The sequence below is a fragment of the Notolepis coatsorum genome (assembly GCF_963971535.1).
Source record: "Notolepis coatsorum genome assembly, chromosome: 12".
Classification (NCBI taxonomy): domain Eukaryota; kingdom Metazoa; phylum Chordata; class Actinopteri; order Aulopiformes; family Paralepididae; genus Notolepis; species Notolepis coatsorum.
This window is the reverse complement of record NC_140176.1, coordinates 126280868-126302411: the sequence shown is the minus strand read 5'-3', so window position 1 is coordinate 126302411 and position 21544 is coordinate 126280868. Positions and strand designations below refer to the sequence as shown.

At 47.2% G+C, this 21544-nt stretch overlaps 1 protein-coding gene across 2 annotated transcripts in view; it reads right to left on the bottom strand.

The window, feature by feature from the left end:
* The window catches only part of spns1 (SPNS lysolipid transporter 1, lysophospholipid), a 117296-nt gene that overhangs the window by 3382 nt on the left and 92370 nt on the right, over nucleotides 1-21544 (bottom strand). For both annotated transcript variants that reach the window (XM_084326576.1, XM_084326577.1), the window contains exons 8-10: nucleotides 9264-9416; nucleotides 5246-5435; nucleotides 4977-5042 (exon numbers count right to left, since the gene is read on the bottom strand). In XM_084326576.1, coding sequence (XP_084182702.1) covers nucleotides 4977-5042; nucleotides 5246-5435; nucleotides 9264-9416 — 409 coding nt within the window. The remainder of the gene's footprint in view (nucleotides 1-4976; nucleotides 5043-5245; nucleotides 5436-9263; nucleotides 9417-21544) is intronic.

Sequence of the window (21544 nt, the reverse complement as noted above, 5' to 3'; positions counted from 1 at the left end):
CCCTCCCCCCACCCTTTCATGCATTCATGATAGAACATAATACCGATCATATGCATTTGATTTTTTTATTGTGGCATGTGTAGGGACAAAACGCCAATGCATTTAGTATACACGTAATACACGTTGCGGCTTATAACCAGCCTCTCAGGAATTGGCCTGGATCATTCCGAAATAACACTCTGTATAAAACGGGAACATATGGATGGAATTTTTTTCTTCTTTTTTGCATCTTGACCGGAAGAAACTCAGTGTCAAATGACTATAGTATTGTATCCATAGGTATAATATAGAATATAGTTATAGCTCTACAAACAAGGTGACGGACTCCATTCGTTTAATGGGTGGCATCGCATTGCCGTCGCCCGGAAGAGGCGTGGCACAGAATGTGTTAAGAGCCACAACATACTGAGGAAGAGGAGGATGTTAAGAAGAAGATGAGGATGTTAACTCATTGGACGCCACGGACTTGAACATTGTTTGTTCCTACCACGCCGACGCTCTAAGAGATAGGAATAAGTGGCGGTACACAGAAGCCACGGTTCGGTACATACCTCGGTATTGGGGTCACGGTTCGGTACGAGTTCGGTACAACAGAAGATTTACATTTTTTTTATAATTATATAATAATTTTTTTAAATTTTTTATATATTATATTTATGGTAATAATAAAAATTATTATTAAATAGAATAATTTTCTATAGGCTTGCCGTGGTAGTCAGTGATACTGGTGTCATTCTGTGTTCAGGCATCCACTTGCCTACTGCCCCTTTAACAACTTATCCTTGCGCATCCTTAAGTTTCAGTTTCACTTCCAGAGAGAATTAACTTCACGACGAGACTGAATACTAGAGAACAGATGACCAGGGCCGCCTCAGGGGGTGTGCGAGCAGTGCGGTCGCACAGGGCCTCGCGGGAAGGGGGGCCTCACAAAAAAAATTAAAATAATTTTTTTTTTTTTTTGCGAGGCCCCCCTTCCCGCGAGGCCCTTTTTCATCACAGACCTAAAATCTAGTTTTGCTTATATGCTTATATATTTCACATTAGACACGTTTGTAGAATGTTCCTGGCTCTGCAGCAGACATACTCACTATTGGAGCTCTGGGGCTCTGCAGCAGACATACTATTGGTTTCAACGAAGGGAGGGGTTACATCATGTGTACGCCGGCGTGCGTCAGCTGCGTTTGACTATTTCGCGCGTGCAGCTTTGGAGGTTATGCTTAGTTATGCCAGCCAAAACGAAGAGGACGGTCATTCGGCAGATGGACTGAAGATGAAAGTTGTTGCATGTTAGACAGTTCAGTCAGGCTAGCCATCCCGGCTAAAGGCAGGGACAGCTAGTTAGCTTTAGCTACGTTATAATATTGAGTGCTAACGTGTGGTTCAGTCGGGATAGCCACGATGATGTCGGCTAGTAGCTAGCTTAGCTAAAGGCTAACTAGCGTTAGCTAACCTAGAGAGAGCGCGTGCAGCATTGTTATGCCAAGATGAAGAGGACGGTCATTTGGCAGATGAACTTCGTCAACTCCACGCGGTTGTCTCCATCCTCTTGGACGTTTGGTGAGTTTTTAATGCACTCTATTCTATTCCCGCCGTGGATATATCTCTCTCTCTCTTTCGGGAGCCAAACGGGCCGGCTAGCTGTTGTAGTAGCTAACGGTGTGTGGCCTGGTGTCAGCACCTGGTGCGAGGGAGGTGAGCTTGGTGTTTCATTATGAGAATATCTCCATGCTCAAGTCGGCTATAGTCCGCGAGGGACTTGTTGCCGGCACCGCTATGGTAAACACCACTCTGTAGTGGGACGTGTATTGCCTTCTTTTTCCCTTCTCTCTTCAGATGAGAAGAGGAAAACACAGCGGCTGTCTGAAGTGTTGGCCTGTATTGCTTTTCTCACGTTGTACAGTTTTTCAGTGGTAGCCGCATAGCTTCCTTCTGCGTTAGCTAGTGGTTAGCGATAGCCGGGTTGAGCTAACTGTTAGCCAGTTAGCTGTTTAGCTACGACGTTAGCTGCTCGTTTTCGCTCGGCTGGGAACGTTAGCTTGATGCTATCAGTTAGCCTAGAGTTAGCTGTTAGCTTGTGCTACGACCTTTGACAGAAGATGTAGTCGGGCCTGCACCATGACAAGGCTCCGGCCATAGCTTCTTTTTGTCCCGCCAGCGAGAGGCCTTTCGTCAACGTGGAGACCTGTGTTGCGGCCTTTCGCCCTGCGTTCCTTGGTGCAGGTAAGATGTCCATTGGACATTACCCCACTCTTCCTTCCTTCCCCTCCCGAATGTTTTGTTAATAACAATGTTTTTTTCCAGGCAAAACATATGTTACTTCACAACATTTGGAGATACGACATGTGCTGTGTGTGAATTGTCTTGGTCGTTTGTGTAGCTTGGGTAGCGTTGGCCAAAGCTGTGTGTGGCCTGGTGTCAGTACCTGGCTACTCTATTTGCAGTTAGCCTATTTAGCTGATTGGCGGCCATTGGCTCCTTGCTACTTTGTTTTCTCTGGTATAGACCCTCTTCTCTTTGGATTTAAGTGTTGATCTTTGTCCTTTTGGATCTATGTATATTCATGTTGCCTTTGTGAAGTTATCTTTTCCTTCTGTTTTGTTCTTCCATTAAAAGTTGAATATCCTTTAGGGGCTCATCTTTGCTTATCTCTCTCATACATGCTCTCTCTCTAACACACACACACAGACATGCTCTCTCTCTCTAACACACAAACACACATGCTCTCTCTCTCTCTCTCTCTCTCTCTTTCTAACACACACAGACATGCTCTATATCTCTCTCTAACACAAAATGACATGCTCTCTATATATTTCTCTCTCTTTCTAACACACATATACATGCTCTCTCTCTAACACACACACACAAACAGACATGCTCTCTCTCTATCTCTCTCTTTCTAACACACACAAACATGCTCTATCTATCTCTCTCTCTTCAATTCAAATGGGCTTTATTTCACATTCTTATATTTCTCTCAGTAGGTATGGGAGTTTTGAGTTATTGTCGATGTTTTCAAAGTCTCTTTGGGTGTTTGCAATTTGTGGGAAGTATGTCTTGGTATAGTGGGCAGGTTGTTAAGAAGTGGAGCTCGGTTTCCACCTCATCTTGTGTGCAGTGGGTCTGTCTTCGCTTGGGAGCCAGGTCTGCCTATGGCGGCCTTTCTCGATGGCTAGGCTGTGCTCGCTGAGTCTGTACCTAGTCAAGGATCTTCAGTCACAGTGCTCAGGTATTCTGCCACTGTGTACTCTCTGTTTAGGGCCAAATAGCATTTCAATTTGCTCTGGTTTTGGGTTGTTTCTTTCCAATGTGTCTCTCTCTCTCTCTCTCTCTCTCTCTCTCTCTGGCCTTGCTCTGGTGGAGGGTCAGGGGCATTGCCGGGTCTGTGCAGCGATAACACTGTATATTGACTGTAGAACGGGAGCTCTCTCTCGCTCTCTCTCTCGCTATATGTTGACTGTATCATGCCCAGCCTCGGGCAGCGCTATTATTTAAGAATATGTTGACTGTATGAAAAAAAGAAAAAAAAATTATATATTTTTTTTTACCTTTTAGGGGGGGGGGGGGGGGGGGGCTCGCATTTAAATCTCGCACAGGGCCTCGCATTTCACCCAGGCGGCCCTGCAGATGACATGTTACTTACAACAATGGCAGAGGATTATTTGGATTTAAACACAGTGGAGCTCAGATGATCTGTCCGGAAAAGTATGTTTCTTCTTTTTATTTGATTGTGGGGAGAATGTTGATGTGTTTGTTGGCGCTTGTGTGTGTCTTTCCATTGGTTTCATTTGGTTAACGTTATTGAGCGAACAAGAAAACGACCCTGCAGCTGTTCCAATGTAAATGTGCCTTTCTCGTGCACTTCCGCCCGCTCTGAACTGAAGTCGGAGAGGGAGGGATGCGGAGCGTTTTGCGCTCGCTCCCGACTGCACGCGCGTGTTTCCCCACGCGCGCCGTGTGTGTGGGGTGCTCCGTGTCTCTCTCTCTCCCTCTCAGTCTCTCTCGCTCGTCACAGTCTGTATCCCGACTGTGACGGTGTGCCGCACGCTGTTCTCGCATGTGCGACTGGTGTGTTTGCTCTGAGGCGTATTCGTCGTATGGCGCGCGTACCGCACCGTGATGGCCGTACCGTAAATTCGCGGGACGAATACACGTACCGTTGTAAGTTATCTATGATTATGCCGGGATCTTTTGGTGATTATGAGCGGCTGAATAGGAATTAAATCAGGAGACAAAGTCCAATCGGTGGCGTTTATTGGCTGAAACACACGGGAGGAAAAACAGTCCTATGAGTCCAAGGCCCTCGGCGGGCGATGGCTCCAGAATAAGAAACTCACCAGCAGTATGTCAGCTACTATAGAGAGAGCGAGACAGGGAACTCACCAGCAGTATGTCAGCTACTATAGAGAGAGCGAGACACACAGGGAACTCACCAGCAGTATGTCAGCTACTATAGAGAGAGCGAGACACACAGGGAACTCACCAGCAGTATGTCAGCTACTATAGAGAGAGCGAGACACACAGGGAACTCACCAGCAGTATGTCAGCTACTATAGAGAGAGCGAGACACACAGGGAACTCACCAGCAGTATGTCAGCTACTATAGAGAGAGCGAGACACACAGGGAACTCACCAGCAGTATGTCAGCTACTATAGAGAGAGCGAGACACACAGGGAACTCACCAGCAGTATGTCAGCTACTATAGAGAGAGCGAGACACACAGGGAACTCACCAGCAGTATGTCAGCTACTATAGAGAGAGCGAGACACACAGGGAACTCACCAGCAGTATGTCAGCTACTATAGAGAGAGCGAGACACACAGGGAACTCACCAGCAGTATGTCAGCTACTATAGAGAGAGCGAGACACACAGGGAACTCACCAGCAGTATGTCAGCTACTATAGAGAGAGCGAGACACACAGGGAACTCACCAGCAGTATGTCAGCTACTATAGAGAGAGCGAGACAGGGAACTCACCAGCAGTATGTCAGCTACTATGGCCCAGTTCATGGAGAGGAAGGTCTCTCCCAGGAAGATGAAGACCTGCAGGACAGAGAGACATACAGCGTGACGTCAATACATGGTAGAGAGACACCAGAGAGACATCAGAGAGAGAGAGAGACACCAGAGAGACACCAGAGAGAGAGAGAGACATCAGAGAGACAGAGAGAGACACCAGAGAGAGAGACACCACAGAGACATCAGAGAGAGACAGAGAGACCCCACAGAGGGACAGAGAGACTCACGTAGGTGGCCACGATGCTGGTCTGGGCGAACACGATGGCCAGGTAGAGGAAGGGGGCGGAGAGCAGCAGGCCGGTGGCACACACCAGGGGGTCCGCGCGGGGGGTCCGCTTCCTCAGCCTCCTGCTGATCTCCATGCCGCTGGCCACGCCCAGCACGCCCGTCACACAGGTGATGATGCCAAAGTACAGGCTGGGGAGGAGACACCCGTTAACCCTCTCACTGCCGCACGACAGCAGGTTAACCCTTTCACTACCACACTACTATCACACTGTAGTGTGATAGTAAAGGGTTCACCTTCGGGTGTCCCCCAGGGCTCTAGGACCCCTTCTCTTCTCCCTCTACACTAAATCTCTGGGTAATATTATCACGTCTCATGGCTTCTCCTACCATTGTTATGCCGACGATACTCAACTCTTCCTCTCCTTCCCTCCCTCAGATATCCACGTCTCTGAGCGGATCTCGGCCTGTCTGTCCGACATCTCCGCCTGGATGACGACCAACCACCTCAAACTGAACCTAAGAAAAACAGAATTGCTCCACCTGCCGGCCAAATCCTCCCCCCTGACCGACCTCTCCATCACAGTCGAGAATGCAGCTGTGACCGCGTCCCCGACCGCCAAGAACCTTTGTGTTGTCCTCGACGACCAGTTGAACTTCTCTGCTCACATCGCAGCGACAACCAGAACCTGCCGATTCCTCCTGAGCAACGTCAGAAGGATCCGCCCCTTCCTGACAAAAGAAGCCACCCAACTCCTCGTCCAATCAACAGTCATCTCCCGCCTCGACTACTGCAACGCACTGCTCGCTGGCCTCCCGGCCACTGCCACCAAGCCTGTTCAGCTCATTCAAAACGCAGAGGCCCGCCTGATCTCAAACCTACCGAAGTCGGCCCATGTCACCCCACTTCTTAGGGACCTGCACTGGCTCCCCATTGCTGCACGAATCCGCTTCAAGGCCCTTGACCTAGCATACCGTGCGGCAAAGGGAACCGCTCCCGCCTACCTCCGGTCAATGGTCTCTAACTACACACCCTCAAGACCCCTACGCTCTGCATCTTCTGGCCGCCTCAGACCTACTCCTATCCAAGCTCCCGGAGGGTCATCAAGGAGAAGTCGCCTATTCTCAGTCCTTGCCCCACAATGGTGGAATGAACTACCCACCCCAGTTAGGACAGCCGAATCACGTCCAATCTTTCGCCGTCGACTAAAGACGCACTTCTTCAACCATTATCTGAAAAAAAAAAAAAAAAAAAAAAAACCTGACTAACCTTAATGTCATGCACTTGTCCTAATAAACTAACCTACACTGTAACACGCAACACTTTGATGAACATTGTTGCTCAGCTGATAGAGTTGTGCCCTTCCTGATGACCTGTCGTACAGAACTTGTAAGTCGCTTTGGATAAAAGCGTTCAGCTAAATGACTAAACGTAAATGTAAATGTAGTGTGGTAGTGAAAGGGCTACCACGAGGATGGTCTTAGGCTAACGAACAGGCCTGAACACTATTGGACTGAATCACAAAAGGACAATCTGAACACACCGAAAGATCATTAGAATAGACTCTTCAAGGACGATACAATTTGATAACATCTGATAACATCTGATTATGAGGTTTCTGTTTAGAGAAATAAAACAACGCTTTTCCTCACAAGGTATCTCACGTTGTCGAAGTGTCGAATTCTTACGGAAGTGGAGGAGTATTATGGTTTATGGATTGCACTAATGGGGGAAGATAAGGATCTTATCTACCAGTATCGGAGACGTCAGGACCATTAAAAGTACACAACGCAGAGGAATTGGATGGAGAGCCAAACAGACGAAGACGTGATACTGGCCAGTTTGATCAGAATCTTAGAGATGTTTCAATGTATGTGATGTATAGATTGGGGAGAGATGACCACAGCTAAAATGGTAGATCGAAATGTGCATGGAAGCAGGAGACGGTGATAGAACGGTGGTGGAACCAGTGGTTTCACAGGCACAGGCCGCGTCAGCGAGGGTTTTGTTATGAATTCCTTAGAAGAACATCTGAGATTAGAGTGTACTGTCTCCCAGGACAGGAGGGAGAGAGGTTCATCTTAATGAAACGTGAGTTTATTAGTGTTAAAGGTTATGCAGTTGTCATGACAACACGTCGCATGACAACCAGAAGGCGGGGCCGTCGTTGCGACGACGAACATCTATAAGTCGAACGGTGTTTCCGGGTGTTGAGCAGAATAGAATCTGACCGAGAGCGAGTAGGACTAAAATCTGACTGAGACTAAGAGGGAAGAAACCAGAAGAGACTCTCTCCTCTCGACGAGAGAGAGGGGGGGGGGGGGGGGGGGAGAATGGCACATCACCAGTAGCTTCGGCTACCACGAGGATGGTTTTAGGCTAACGAACAGGCCTGAACACTATTGGACTGAACAGCAAAAGGACGATAATATGAACACACCGAAAGATCATTAGAAATATACTCTTCAAGGACAATACAATCTGTTAACATCTGAGCTGAGGTTTCTGTTTAGAGAAATAAAACCATGCTTTTCCTTGTAAGGTATTTCACGTTGTCGAAGTGTCGAATTCTTACGGAGGTGGGGAAGTATTATGGTTTACGGATTGCACTAACGGGGGGGAGATAAGGATCTTATCTACCAGTATCGGAGACGTCAGGACCATTAAAAGTACACAACGCAGAGGAATTGGATGGAGAGCCAAACAGACGAAGACGTGATACTGGCCAGTTTGATCAGAATCTTACAGTTGTACTATGTCACTGATGTACTATGTATGCATTCTTCATAATTTTTTATTCACTAAAACATTCCTAATGTTTAAAGGTGCTATAGATATTACATACATGATATTTATGTATAGTAATCGAAAAACAAAACATCCATATAGCCTGTCTGAGGTCACTACCTGTCTGAGGTCACTACCTGTCTGAGGTCACTACCTGTCTGAGGTCACAGGTCACCGAACCCCTACATGTCTGAGGGTCACAGGTCACCGAACCCCTACCTGTCTGAGGGTCACAGGTCACCGAACCCCTACCTGTCTGAGGGTCACAGGTCACCGAACCCCTACCTGTCTGAGGGTCACAGGTCACCGAACCCCTACCTGTCTGAGGGTCACAGGTCACCGAGCCCCTACCTGTCTGAGGTCACAGGTCACCGAGCCCCTACCTGTCTGAGGTCACAGGTCACCGAGCCCCTACCTGTCTGAGGGTCACAGGTCACCGAGCCCCTACCTGTCTGAGGGTCACAGGTCACCCAGCCCCTACCTGTCTGAGGTCACAGGTCACCGAGCCCCTACCTGTCTGAGGTGTCGCAGGTCACCGAGCCCCTACCTGTCTGAGGTCACAGGTCACCGAGCCCCTACCTGTCTGAGGTCACAGGTCACCGAGCCCCTACCTGTCTGAGGTCACAGGTCACCGAGCCCCTACCTGTCTGAGGTCACAGGTCACCGAGCCCCTACCTGTCTGAGGTCACAGGTCACCGAGCCCCTACCTGTCTGAGGTCACAGGTCACCGAGCCCCTACCTGTCTGAGGTCACAGGTCACCGAGCCCCTACCTGTCTGAGGTCACAGGTCACAGAGCCCCTACCTGTCTGAGGTCACAGGTCACCCAGCCCCTACCTGTCTGAGGTCACAGGTCACCGAGCCCCTACCTGTCTGAGGTCACAGGTCACCGAGCCCCTACCTGTCTGAGGTCACAGGTCACAGAGCCCCTACCTGTCTGAGGTCACAGGTCACCGAGCCCCTACCTGTCTGAGGTGTCGCAGGGCCCCTACCTGTCTGAGGTCACAGGTCACCGAGCCCCTACCTGTCTGAGGTCACAGGTCACCGAGCCCCTACCTGTCTGAGGTCACAGGTCACAGAGCCCCTACCTGTCTGAGGTCACAGGTCACCGAGCCCCTACCTGTCTGAGGTCACAGGTCACCGAGCCCCTACCTGTCTGAGGTGAGGGCCCCTACCTGTCTGAGGTCACAGGTCACCGAGCCCCTACCTGTCTGAGGTGTCGCAGGGCCCCTACCTGTCTGAGGTGTCGCAGGGCCCCTGGACGCAGGGGGCCTTCTCCCCGGTGAAGACGGCTGCTCTGAACAGGAAGGCCGGAGCCCACAGGGCCAGGGAGCCGGTCACAAAGGCCACCGCCGTGAAGCCGAACGTGGACAGCATGAAGCTGCGGCTGGGGAGGGAGAGCCAGAGGGTTAGGGTTAGTCTGTAACCAGAGGAGGGTTAGGGTTAGTCTGTAACCAGAGGAGGGTTAGGGTTAGTCTGTAACCAGAGGAGGGTTAGGGTTAGTCTGTAACCAGAGGAGGGTTAGGGTTAGTCTGTAACCAGAGGAGGGTTAGGGTTAGTCTGTAACCAGAGGAGGGTTAGGGTTAGTCTGTAACCAGAGGAGGGTTAGGGTTAGTCTGTAACCAGAGGAGGGTTAGGGTTAGTCTGTAACCAGAGGAGGGTTAGTCTGTAACCAGAGGAGGGTTAGGGTTAGTCTGTAACCAGAGCAGGTTACACTTTAGTCTGTAACCAGAGCAGTTTACACTTTAGTCTGTAACCAGAGCAGTTTACACTTTAGTCTGTAACCAGAGCAGGTTACACTTTAGTCTGTAACCAGAGCAGTTTACACTTTAGTCTGTAACCAGAGCAGGTTACACTTTAGTCTGTAACCAGAGCAGTTTACACTTTAGTCTGTAACCAGAGCAGTTTACACTTTAGTCTGTAACCAGAGCAAGTTACACTTTAGTCTGTAACCAGAGGTTACACTTTAGTCTGTAACCAGAGCAGTTTACACTTTAGTCTGTAACCAGAGCAAGTTACACTTTAGTCTGTAACCAGAGGTTACACTTTAGTCTGTAACCAGAGCAGTTTACACTTTAGTCTGTAACCAGAGCAGGTTACACTTTAGTCTGTAACCAGAGGAAGAGCCAGAGCAGTTTACACTTTAGTCTGTAACCAGAGCAGTTTACACTTTAGTCTGTAACCAGAGCAGGTTACACTTTAGTCTGTAACCAGAGCAGTAGTCTATAACCAGAGCAGTTTACACTTTAGTCTGTAACCAGAGCAGTTTACACTTTAGTCTGTAACCAGAGCAGTTTACACTTTAGTCTGTAACCAGAGCAGTTTACACTTTAGTCTGTAACCAGAGCAGTTTACACTTTAGTCTGTAACCAGAGCAGTTTACACTTTAGTCTGTAACCAGAGCAGTTTACACTTTAGTCTGTAACCAGAGCTGTTTACACTTTAGTCTGTAACCAGAGCAGTTTACACTTTAGTCTGTAACCAGAGCAGTTTACACTTTAGTCTGTAACCAGAGCAGGTTACACTTTAGTCTGTAACCAGAGCAGTTTACACTTTAGTCTGTAACCAGAGGACCCAGAGCAGGTTACACTTTAGTCTGTAACCAGAGCTGTTTACACTTTAGTCTGTAACCAGAGCAGTTTACACTTTAGTCTGTAACCAGAGCAGGTTACACTTTAGTCTGTAACCAGAGCAGTTTACACTTTAGTCTGTAACCAGAGCAGTTTATACTTTAGTCTGTAACCAGAGCAGTTTACACTTTAGTCTGTAACCCAGAGCAGGTTACACTTTAGTCTGTAACCAGAGCAGTTTACACTTTAGTCTGTAACCAGAGCAGGTTACACTTTAGTCTGTAACCAGAGCAGGTTATAAAAAAAAAAACACATGTTCGCTCTACTGTTAAAAACACATGTTCGCTCTACTGTTAAAAACACACTGTTAAAAACACATGTTCACACTACTGTTAAAAACACATGTTCACACTACTGTTAAAAACACATGTTCACACTACTGTTAAAAACACATGTTCACACTACTGTTAAAAACACATGTTCACACTACTGTTAAAAACACATGTTCACACTACTGTTAAAAACACATGTTCACACTACTGTTAAAAACACATGTTCACACTGCTGTTAAAAACACATGTTCACACTACTGTTAAAAACACATGTTCACACTACTGTTAAAAACACATGTTCACACTGCTGTTAAAAACACATGTTCACACTACTGTTAAAAACACATGTTCACACTACTGTTAAAAACACATGTTCACACTGCTGTTAAAAACACATGTTCACACTACTGTTAAAAACACATGTTCACACTACTGTTAAAAACACATGTTCACACTACTGTTAAAAACACATGTTCACACTACTGTTAAAAACACATGTTCACACTGCTGTTAAAAACACATGTTCACACTACTGTTAAAAACACATGTTCACACTGCTGTTAAAAACACATGTTCACACTGCTGTTAAAAACACATGTTCACACTACTGTTAAAAACACATGTTCACACTACTGTTAAAAACACATGTTCACACTACTGTTAAAAACACATGTTCACACTGCTGTTAAAAACACATGTTCACACTACTGTTAAAAACACATGTTCACACTACTGTTAAAAACACATGTTCACACTACTGTTAAAAACACATGTTCACACTACTGTTAAAAACACATGTTCACACTACTGTTAAAAACACATGTTCACACTACTGTTAAAAACACATGTTCACACTGTTAAAAACACATGTTCACACTGCTGTTAAAAACACATGTTCACACTACTGTTAAAAACACATGTTCACACTACTGTTAAAAACACATGTTCACACTACTGTTAAAAACACATGTTCACACTACTGTTAAAAACACATGTTCGCTCTACTGTTAAAAACACATGTTCACACTACTGTTAAAAACACATGTTCACACTACTGTTAAAAACACATGTTCACACTACTGTTAAAAACACATGTTCACACTACTGTTAAAAACACATGTTCACACTACTGTTAAAAACACATGTTCGCTCTACTGTTAAAAACACATGTTCACACTACTGTTAAAAACACATGTTCACACTACTGTTAAAAACACATGTTCACACTGCTGTTAAAAACACATGTTCACACTACTGTTAAAAACACATGTTCACACTGCTGTTAAAAACACATGTTCGCTCTACTGTTAAAAACACATGTTCACACTACTGTTAAAAACACATGTTCACACTACTGTTAAAAACACATGTTCACACTACTGTTAAAAACACATGTTCACACTACTGTTAAAAACACATGTTCACACTACTGTTAAAAACACATGTTCACACTACTGTTAAAAACACATGTTCACACTGCTGTTAAAAACACATGTTCACACTGCTGTTAAAAACACATGTTCACACTACTGTTAAAAACACATGTTCACACTACTGTTAAAAACACATGTTCACACTACTGTTAAAAACACATGTTCACACTACTGTTAAAAACACATGTTCACACTACTGTTAAAAACACATGTTCACACTGCTGTTAAAAACACATGTTCGCTCTACTGTTAAAAACACATGTTCACACTACTGTTAAAAACACATGTTCACACTACTGTTAAAAACACACTGTTAAAAACACATGTTCACACTACTGTTAAAAACACATGTTCGCTCTACTGTTAAAAACACATGTTCACACTGCTGTTAAAAACACACTGTTAAAAACACATGTTCACACTACTGTTAAAAACACATGTTCACACTACTGTTAAAAACACACTGTTAAAAACACATGTTCACACTACTGTTAAAAACACATGTTCACACTACTGTTAAAAACACATGTTCACACTACTGTTAAAAACACATGTTCACACTACTGTTAAAAACACATGTTCACACTACTGTTAAAAACACATGTTCACACTACTGTTAAAAACACATGTTCACACTACTGTTAAAAACACATGTTCACACTACTGTTAAAAACACATGTTCACACTGCTGTTAAAAACACATGTTCACACTACTGTTAAAAACACATGTTCACACTACTGTTAAAAACACATGTTCACACTGCTGTTAACACATTGTGTGCCGGCCGGATATGACGAATTATCGCTTGTATGCCAGCACGTTAATCAATGGGAGGACGAGCACATTTGCGAGCGATTAAACTATATCTTCAATTATGGCTATGGGTCTAATACACCCGTCGCTTATCAATGAACTAAAACTAAATTTATGATTTTTGGCAATCGAAAACTAGATGAAAATATAGTACTGACCATAGATGGAGTTTATATAGAGAGTTAATGAATTTCGTTTTCTTAGTGTGATTATGGATGATAAATTAACATGGAAATCTCACATAGCACACGTTAAAAAAAAGATGTCCAAGAGTATTTTTGTTATGAATAAAGTAAAGGATGTGTTAAGAGTATGAGGCAATGAGAACACTCTACTGCTCACTCATCTCACCTTATATCAGTTATTGTGTTGAAGTATGGGGGAATACTTATGGGACCAATATAAAACCATTATATATAGTACAGAAGAGGGCTGTAAGAATCACACATAAAGTGAATTATCGAGAACACACAAACACATTATTTATTAAATCTAGAATAATTAAACTTGAAGACATGGTTAAGTTTCAAACAATGTTAACTATGTTTAGGGCAAGAAATAATACACTGCCAGAAAAACGACAATATCTTTTTCATTTAGAAATTGAGTTTAGTAGGATAAAATACAATTTTAAACATCAGTTTGCACGTACCACACTTAAACAGATGTGTCCTTCAGTTATTGGTGTAAAGTTGTGGAATTCTCTCCATAGCGAGCTTAAAGGGGACCTGCATTGCTATTCCTAGCACTATTTGGGCAACTTTACACAATTCCTGTGAGTCTATGGAAGACATCTGTAAGGCTATCTGATTCTCCCTCTCTCTCTCTCTCTCTCTCGCTCTCTGTCAAACCCCGTTTGGTGCGCTACAACCACAGAGCCAATCGGATCACTATCCGCTCCATCCTCGCCACGTGACGTCACCATGCGAGTCAAATCAGAACGACCTGATTAAAATGGACCAGGAAATGAATGATCTGAATGACGGCAATCCGCCAATATGGTATTTCGAGACAAAAACACATTGATACCAACTCCTATTACTATAATACAATGCTAGAGACTCAAAAAAAGACATTTATAATGCATGTCACCTTTAAGGGATGTAATAGTGTTTATCAATTCAAAAGTAATTATAAAAAATATATATTTAGTCGGTATGAAAATCAAATGTGATCTGAATAGTGAGATTTTGTTTTTTTTCTTTCTTTTATTCTTTATTATTATTATTAAAAAATTTCTTGTTTAACTGTGGATTGTGTGTTTCTTGTATAATGGTATAAATTATTATTTTGTGTAAATTAGCTTGTACGCCGACCATTAAGTAAATACTTGTTTAGTTTAGGAATAAGGGGCAGGTAACTATAAGATTTATTCTTCTTCCTGCTCCTTTTGTCCATGGAATGATATTTATGATTGTGTAATGAAGAAACTCTGATTGTATTGATTCCATGTGGCAAATAAAAACTCTGAACTGAACTGAACTCTGAAATGACTTGCTTGCAGTCCACATGTACGAAACGGATTGTTTTTTCATCAGTACATTTCCGTTTTATACCATTTTGAATATGAGTATAGTTTTGGAGATTTCTAGAAAGAAAAAAAGATTCTGCGATAATAGCCATTTACTGGAATACACAAAACACGTTGTCATTTTCCGGCTGATTTATGAATCGTTTTCAAATAAACGCTAGATTATCGAGAGTATTTGTGTTCTTATGCACGATACAAAAGCGGGCTGAAAAATAATTTATTCGTGCCGCGCTCAGCGCCTAAAGGCCTCTACATGCTACAACAACTTCAAAGCAACTGCAACACAACATCAGCGCGATTTCAGCGCGGTTGTTTTAGAGGGTCTTGTAGACTGTGTTGCGAGGACGTTGCGTACATGTCCCCCAAATCTAATCTAAACAACCGTTGCGTTGATATTGCGTAGCCGTGATTGGTTGGTAGTGAATGGGGGCGGGGCTGTCATAGAATAATATTGGTCCCGCAGACGGGGAATACTATCCTCGAGTTAATGTATTTATACAAATGGAAGTATTGATTTCACCATAACGAATCATTAAAAATATATACCGTTAACTGGAATATGTTAGTTTCACACATATGTTTGGACTATGTAATTGGTTTGTCATGATAAACCAATAAAAATAATCGCGAATTATCCTATAGCCCTAGTTATGTACATTTCAACAAAGTGGAGCCGCAGGGGACTTCCATAACATACGCCTTCAAATAATCTTACCTTGACGATTAAAAGCCTCCACAATTTAGTAAACAGTGTTCCCATGGCTGGTGTTGATATTTTACGTTGCCAGCTTGTGATAATTTGTTGTAGCCAGCCAGCTCAATGCTATCATACCCAACTAACGTTAATGCCATTCAGAATTTATTAACATAGCTACAACAACACACAGTAACGTTGATATAATTACATGCATCATTGTTTACAAAGGACTGGACACGGACAAGTTAAAGAGCAATCAATTAATTTAATATAACATGGTAGTTCTAGCTGCCGACGATCTACACAGACAACAACAAACACAGAAGTTACACAAGCAGAATACATCACATATACTTCCGGTCGGGAATTTCAAAATAAAAGAGCGACGTCTAAAAGCACCGTAAATATGTTTATTTTGTACATTATCTAACGTTAACAGGAACCTAAACTAACTTTAGATTAGTTTAGGTTTGTGTTAACGTTAGATAATGTACAAAATAAACGTATTTACTGTGCTTTTAGACGTCGCTCTTTTATTTTTTGATTTTGAAATCCACAGATCGGAAGTAAAAATGATGCTTCTTTTTCTGCTTGTTATCAATGGGTTGGTTGAGAAGGGAAGTTTTATCTATCATCTATCTAGGCTGTGCGTCGATGTTGCAGAAGCATAAATGCAGAGTGTCTACAACACTGTTGCTTTGTCGATGTTGTGGTGCAGTTGCTTTGAAGTTGTTGTAGCATGTAGAGGCCTTAACGCCACACACACACACATACACACCCACACACACACGCTGTGTAACGTTCCAGTAACCACGTAAAATAAAGTTCTTTAGGAGTTGATCTCAATAACGTGTCCCTGGGGTTCCCTGTTGGTAACACTATGGGTCACCTGGTACTGAGGTTCTGGTAACACTATGGGTCACCTGGTACTGAGGTTCTGGTAACACTATGGGTCACCTGGTACTGAGGTTCTGGTAACACTATGGGTCACCTGGTACTGAGGTTCTGGTAACACTATGGGTCACCTGGTACTGAGGTTCTAGTGGGTTCTGGTAACACTATGGGTCACCTGGTACTGAGGTTCTGGTAACACTAGAGGTTCTGGTAACACTATGGGTCACCTGGTACTGAGGTTCTGGTAACACTAGAGGTTCTGGTAACACTATGGGTCACCTGGTACTGGGGTGCTGGTAACACTAGAGGTTCTGGTAACACTATGGGTCACCTGGTACTGAGGTTCTGGTAACACTATGGGTCACCTGGTACTGAGGTTCTGGTAACACTATGGGTCACCTGGTACTGAGGTTCTGGTAACACTATGGGTCACCTGGTACTGAGGTTCTGGTAACACTATGGGTCACCTGGTACTGAGGTTCTGGTAACACTATGGGTCACCTGGTACTGGGGTTCTGGTAACACTATGGGTCACCTGGTACTGAGGTTCTGGTAACACTATGGGTCACCTGGTACTGGGGTGCTGGTAACACTAGAGGTTCTGGTAACACTATGGGTCACCTGGTACTGAGGTGCTGGTAACACTAGAGGTTCTGGTAACACTATGGGTCACCTGGTACTGGGGTGCTGGTAACACTAGAGGTTCTGGTAACACTATGGGTCACCTGGTACTGAGGTTCTGGTAACACTAGAGGTTCTGGTAACACTATGGGTCACCTGGTACTGAGGTGCTGGTAACACTAGAGGTTCTGGTAACACTATGGGTCACCTGGTACTGAGGTTCTGGTAACACTAGAGGTTCTGGTAACACTATGGGTCACCTGGTACTGAGGTTCCCTGTTGTAATTCCTACACTGTTCACCTGATTTGGACGTAAAGAGCGTCACATTAAAGCTGAACATCTGCTCTTAAAGGCACATCTTGCACAGCGTATTGCACTTGCATATTTGTGGCACAGCGCCTGCAGGTATAAGTGGGCGGACCTACTTGCTGCACAGGGCCTGTAGGTATAAGTGGGCGGACCTACTTGCTGCACAGGGCCTGCAGGTATAAGTGGGCGGACCTACTTGCTGCACAGGGCCTGCAGGTATAAGTGGGCGGACCTACTTGCTGCACAGGGCCTGTAGGTATAAGTGGGCGGACCTACTTGTGGCACAGGGCCTGTAGGTATAAGTGGGCGGACCTACTTGCTGCACAGGGCCTGCAGGTATAAGTGGGCGGACCTACTTGCTGCACAGGGCCTGCAGGTATAAGTGGGCGGACCTACTTGCTGCACAGCGCCTGTAGGTATAAGTGGGCGGACCTACTTGCTGCACAGGGCCTGTAGGTATAAGTGGGCGGACCTACTTGCTGCACAGGGCCTGCAGGTATAAGTGGGCGGACCTACTTGCTGCACAGCGCCTGTAGGTATAAGTGGGCGGACCTACTTGCTGCACAGGGCCTGTAGGTATAAGTGGGCGGACCTACTTGCTGCACAGGGCCTGTAGGTATAAGTGGGCGGACCTACTTGCTGCACAGGGCCTGCAGGTATAAGTGGGCGGACCTACTTGTGGCACAGGGCCTGTAGGTATAAGTGGGCGGACCTACTTGTGGCACAGGGCCTGCAGGTATAAGTGGGCGGACCTACTTGCTGCACAGCGCCTGTAGGTATAAGTGGGCGGACCTACTTGCTGCACAGCGCCTGTAGGTATAAGTGGGCGGACCTACTTGTGGCACAGCGCCTGTAGGTATAAGTGGGCGGACCTACTTGCTGCACAGGGCCTGCAGGTATAAGTGGGCGGACCTACTTGCTGCACAGGGCCTGCAGGTATAAGTGGGCGGACCTACTTGCTGCACAGGGCCTGTAGGTATAAGTGGGCGGACCTACTTGCTGCACAGGGCCTGTAGGTATAAGTGGGCGGACCTACTTGCTGCACAGGGCCTGTAGGTATAAGTGGGCGGACCTACTTGCTGCACAGGGCCTGTAGGTATAAGTGGGCGGACCTACTTGCTGCACAGGGCCTGTAGGTATAAGTGGGCGGACATACTTGTGGCACAGGGCCTGCAGGTATAAGTGGGCGGACCTACTTGTGACACAGGGCCTGCAGGTATAAGTGGGCGGACCTACTTGTGACACAGGGCCTGCAGGTATAAGTGGGCGGACCTACTTGCTGCACAGGGCCTGTAGGTATAAGTGGGCGGACCTACTTGCTGCACAGGGCCTGCAGGTATAAGTGGGCGGACCTACTTGCTGCACAGGGCCTGCAGGTATAAGTGGGCGGACCTACTTGTGGCACAGGGCCTGCAGGTATAAGTGGGCGGACCTACTTGTGGCTCAGGGCCTGTAGGTATAAGTGGGCGGACCTACTTGCTGCACAGGGCCTGCAGGTATAAGTGGGCGGACCTACTTGCTGCACAGCGCCTGCAGGTATAAGTGGGCGGACCTACTTGCTGCACAGGGCCTGTAGGTATAAGTGGGCGGACCTACTTGCTGCACAGGGCCTGTAGGTATAAGTGGGCGGACCTACTTGTGGCACAGCGCCTGCAGGTATAAGTGGGCGGACCTACTTGTGGCACAGGGCCTGCAGGTATAAGTGGGCGGACCTACTTGCTGCACAGGGCCTGCAGGTATAAGTGGGCGGACCTACTTGTGGCACAGCGCCTGCAGGTATAAGTGGGCGGACCTACTTGTGGCACAGGGCCTGCAGGTATAAGTGGGCGGACCTACTTGCTGCACAGGGCCTGCAGGTATAAGTGGGCGGACCTACTTGTGGCACAGGGCCTGTAGGTATAAGTGGGCGGACCTACTTGCTGCACAGGGCCTGTAGGTATAAGTGGGCGGACCTACTTGCTGCACAGGGCCTGCAGGTATAAGTGGGCGGACCTACTTGTGGCACAGGGCCTGTAGGTATAAGTGGGCGGACCTACTTGCTGCACAGGGCCTGCAGGTATAAGTGGGCGGACCTACTTGCTGCACAGGGCCTGTAGGTATAAGTGGGCGGACCTACTTGCTGCACAGGGCCTGCAGGTATAAGTGGGCGGACCTACTTGCTGCACAGGGCCTGCAGGTATAAGTGGGCGGACCTACTTGCTGCACAGGGCCTGCAGGTATAAGTGGGCGGACCTACTTGCTGCACAGGGCCTGTAGGTATAAGTGGGCGGACCTACTTGCTGCACAGCGCCTGCAGGTATAAGTGGGCGGACCTACTTGCGGCACAGCGCCTGTAGGTATAAGTGGGCGGACCTACTTGCTGCACAGGGCCTGTAGGTATAAGTGGGCGGACCTACTTGCTGCACAGGGCCTGTAGGTATAAGTGGGCGGACCTACTTGCTGCACAGGGCCTGTAGGTATAAGTGGGCGGACCTACTTGCTGCACAGGGCCTGTAGGTATAAGTGGGCGGACCTACTTGCTGCACAGGGCCTGCAGGTATAAGTGGGCGGACCTACTTGCTGCACAGGGCCTGTAGGTATAAGTGGGCGGACCTACTTGCTGCACAGGGCCTGTAGGTATAAGTGGGCGGACCTACTTGTGACACAGGGCCTGTAGGTATAAGTGGGCGGACCTACTTGCTGCACAGGGCCTGTAGGTATAAGTGGGCGGACCTACTTGTGACACAGGGCCTGTAGGTATAAGTGGGCGGACCTACTTGCTGCACAGGGCCTGCAGGTATAAGTGGGCGGACCTACTTGCTGCACAGCGCCTGCAGGTATAAGTGGGCGGACCTACTTGCTGCACAGGGCCTGCAGGTATAAGTGGGCGGACCTACTTGCTGCACAGGGCCTGCAGGTATAAGTGGGCGGACCTACTTGCTGCACAGGGCCTGTAGGTATAAGTGGGCGGACCTACTTGCTGCACAGCGCCTGCAGGTATAAGTGGGCGGACCTACTTGCTGCACAGGGCCTGCAGGTATAAGTGGGCGGACCTACTTGCTGCACAGGGCCTGCAGGTATAAGTGGGCGGACCTACTTGCTGCACAGGGCCTGCAGGTATAAGTGGGCGGACCTACTTGCTGCACAGGGCCTGCAGGTATAAGTGGGCGGACCTACTTGCTGCACAGGGCCTGTAGGTATAAGTGGGCGGACCTACTTGTGACACAGGGCCTGCAGGTATAAGTGGGCGGACCTACTTGCTGCACAGCGCCTGCAGGTATAAGTGGGCGGACCTACTTGCTGCACAGGGCCTGTAGGTATAAGTGGGCGGACCTACTTGCTGCACAGGGCCTGTAGGTATAAGTGGGCGGACCTACTTGCTGCACAGGGCCTGCAGGTATAAGTGGGCGGACCTACTTGTGGCACAGGGCCTGTAGGTATAAGTGGGCGGACCTACTTGTGACACAGCGCCTGCAGGTATAAGTGGGCGGACCTACTTGCTGCACAGGGCCTGTAGGTATAAGTGGGCGGACCTACTTGTGACACAGGGCCTGCAGGTATAAGTGGGCGGACCTACTTGCTGCACAGGGCCTGCAGGTATAAGTGGGCGGACCTACTTGCTGCACAGGGCCTGCAGGTATAAGTGGGCGGACCTACTTGCTGCACAGGGCCTGTAGGTATAAGTGGGCGGACCTACTTGCTGCACAGCGCCTGTAGGTATAAGTGGGCGGACCTACTTGCTGCACAGGGCCTGTAGGTATAAGTGGGCGGACCTACTTGCTGCACAGGGCCTGTAGGTATAAGTGGGCGGACCTACTTGCTGCACAGGGCCTGCAGGTATAAGTGGGCGGACCTACTTGCTGCACAGCGCCTGCAGGTATAAGTGGGCGGACCTACTTGCTGCACAGGGCCTGTAGGTATAAGTGGGCGGACCTACTTGCTGCACAGCGCCTGCAGGTATAAGTGGGCGGACCTACTTGTGGCACAGGGCCTGTAGGTATAAGTGGGCGGACCTACTTGCTGCACAGCGCCTGCAGGTATAAGTGGGCGGACCTACTTGTGGCACAGCGCCTGCAGGTATAAGTGGGCGGACCTACTTGTGGCACAGGGCCTGCAGGTATAAGTGGGCGGACCTACTTGCTGCACAGCGCCTGCAGGTATAAGTGGGTGGACCTACTTGCTGCACAGGGCCTGTAGGTATAAGTGGGCGGACCTACTTGCTGCACAGGGCCTGCAGGTATAAGTGGGCGGACCTACTTGCTGCACAGGGCCTGCAGGTATAAGTGGGCGGACCTACTTGCTGCACAGGGCCTGTAGGTATAAGTGGGCGGACC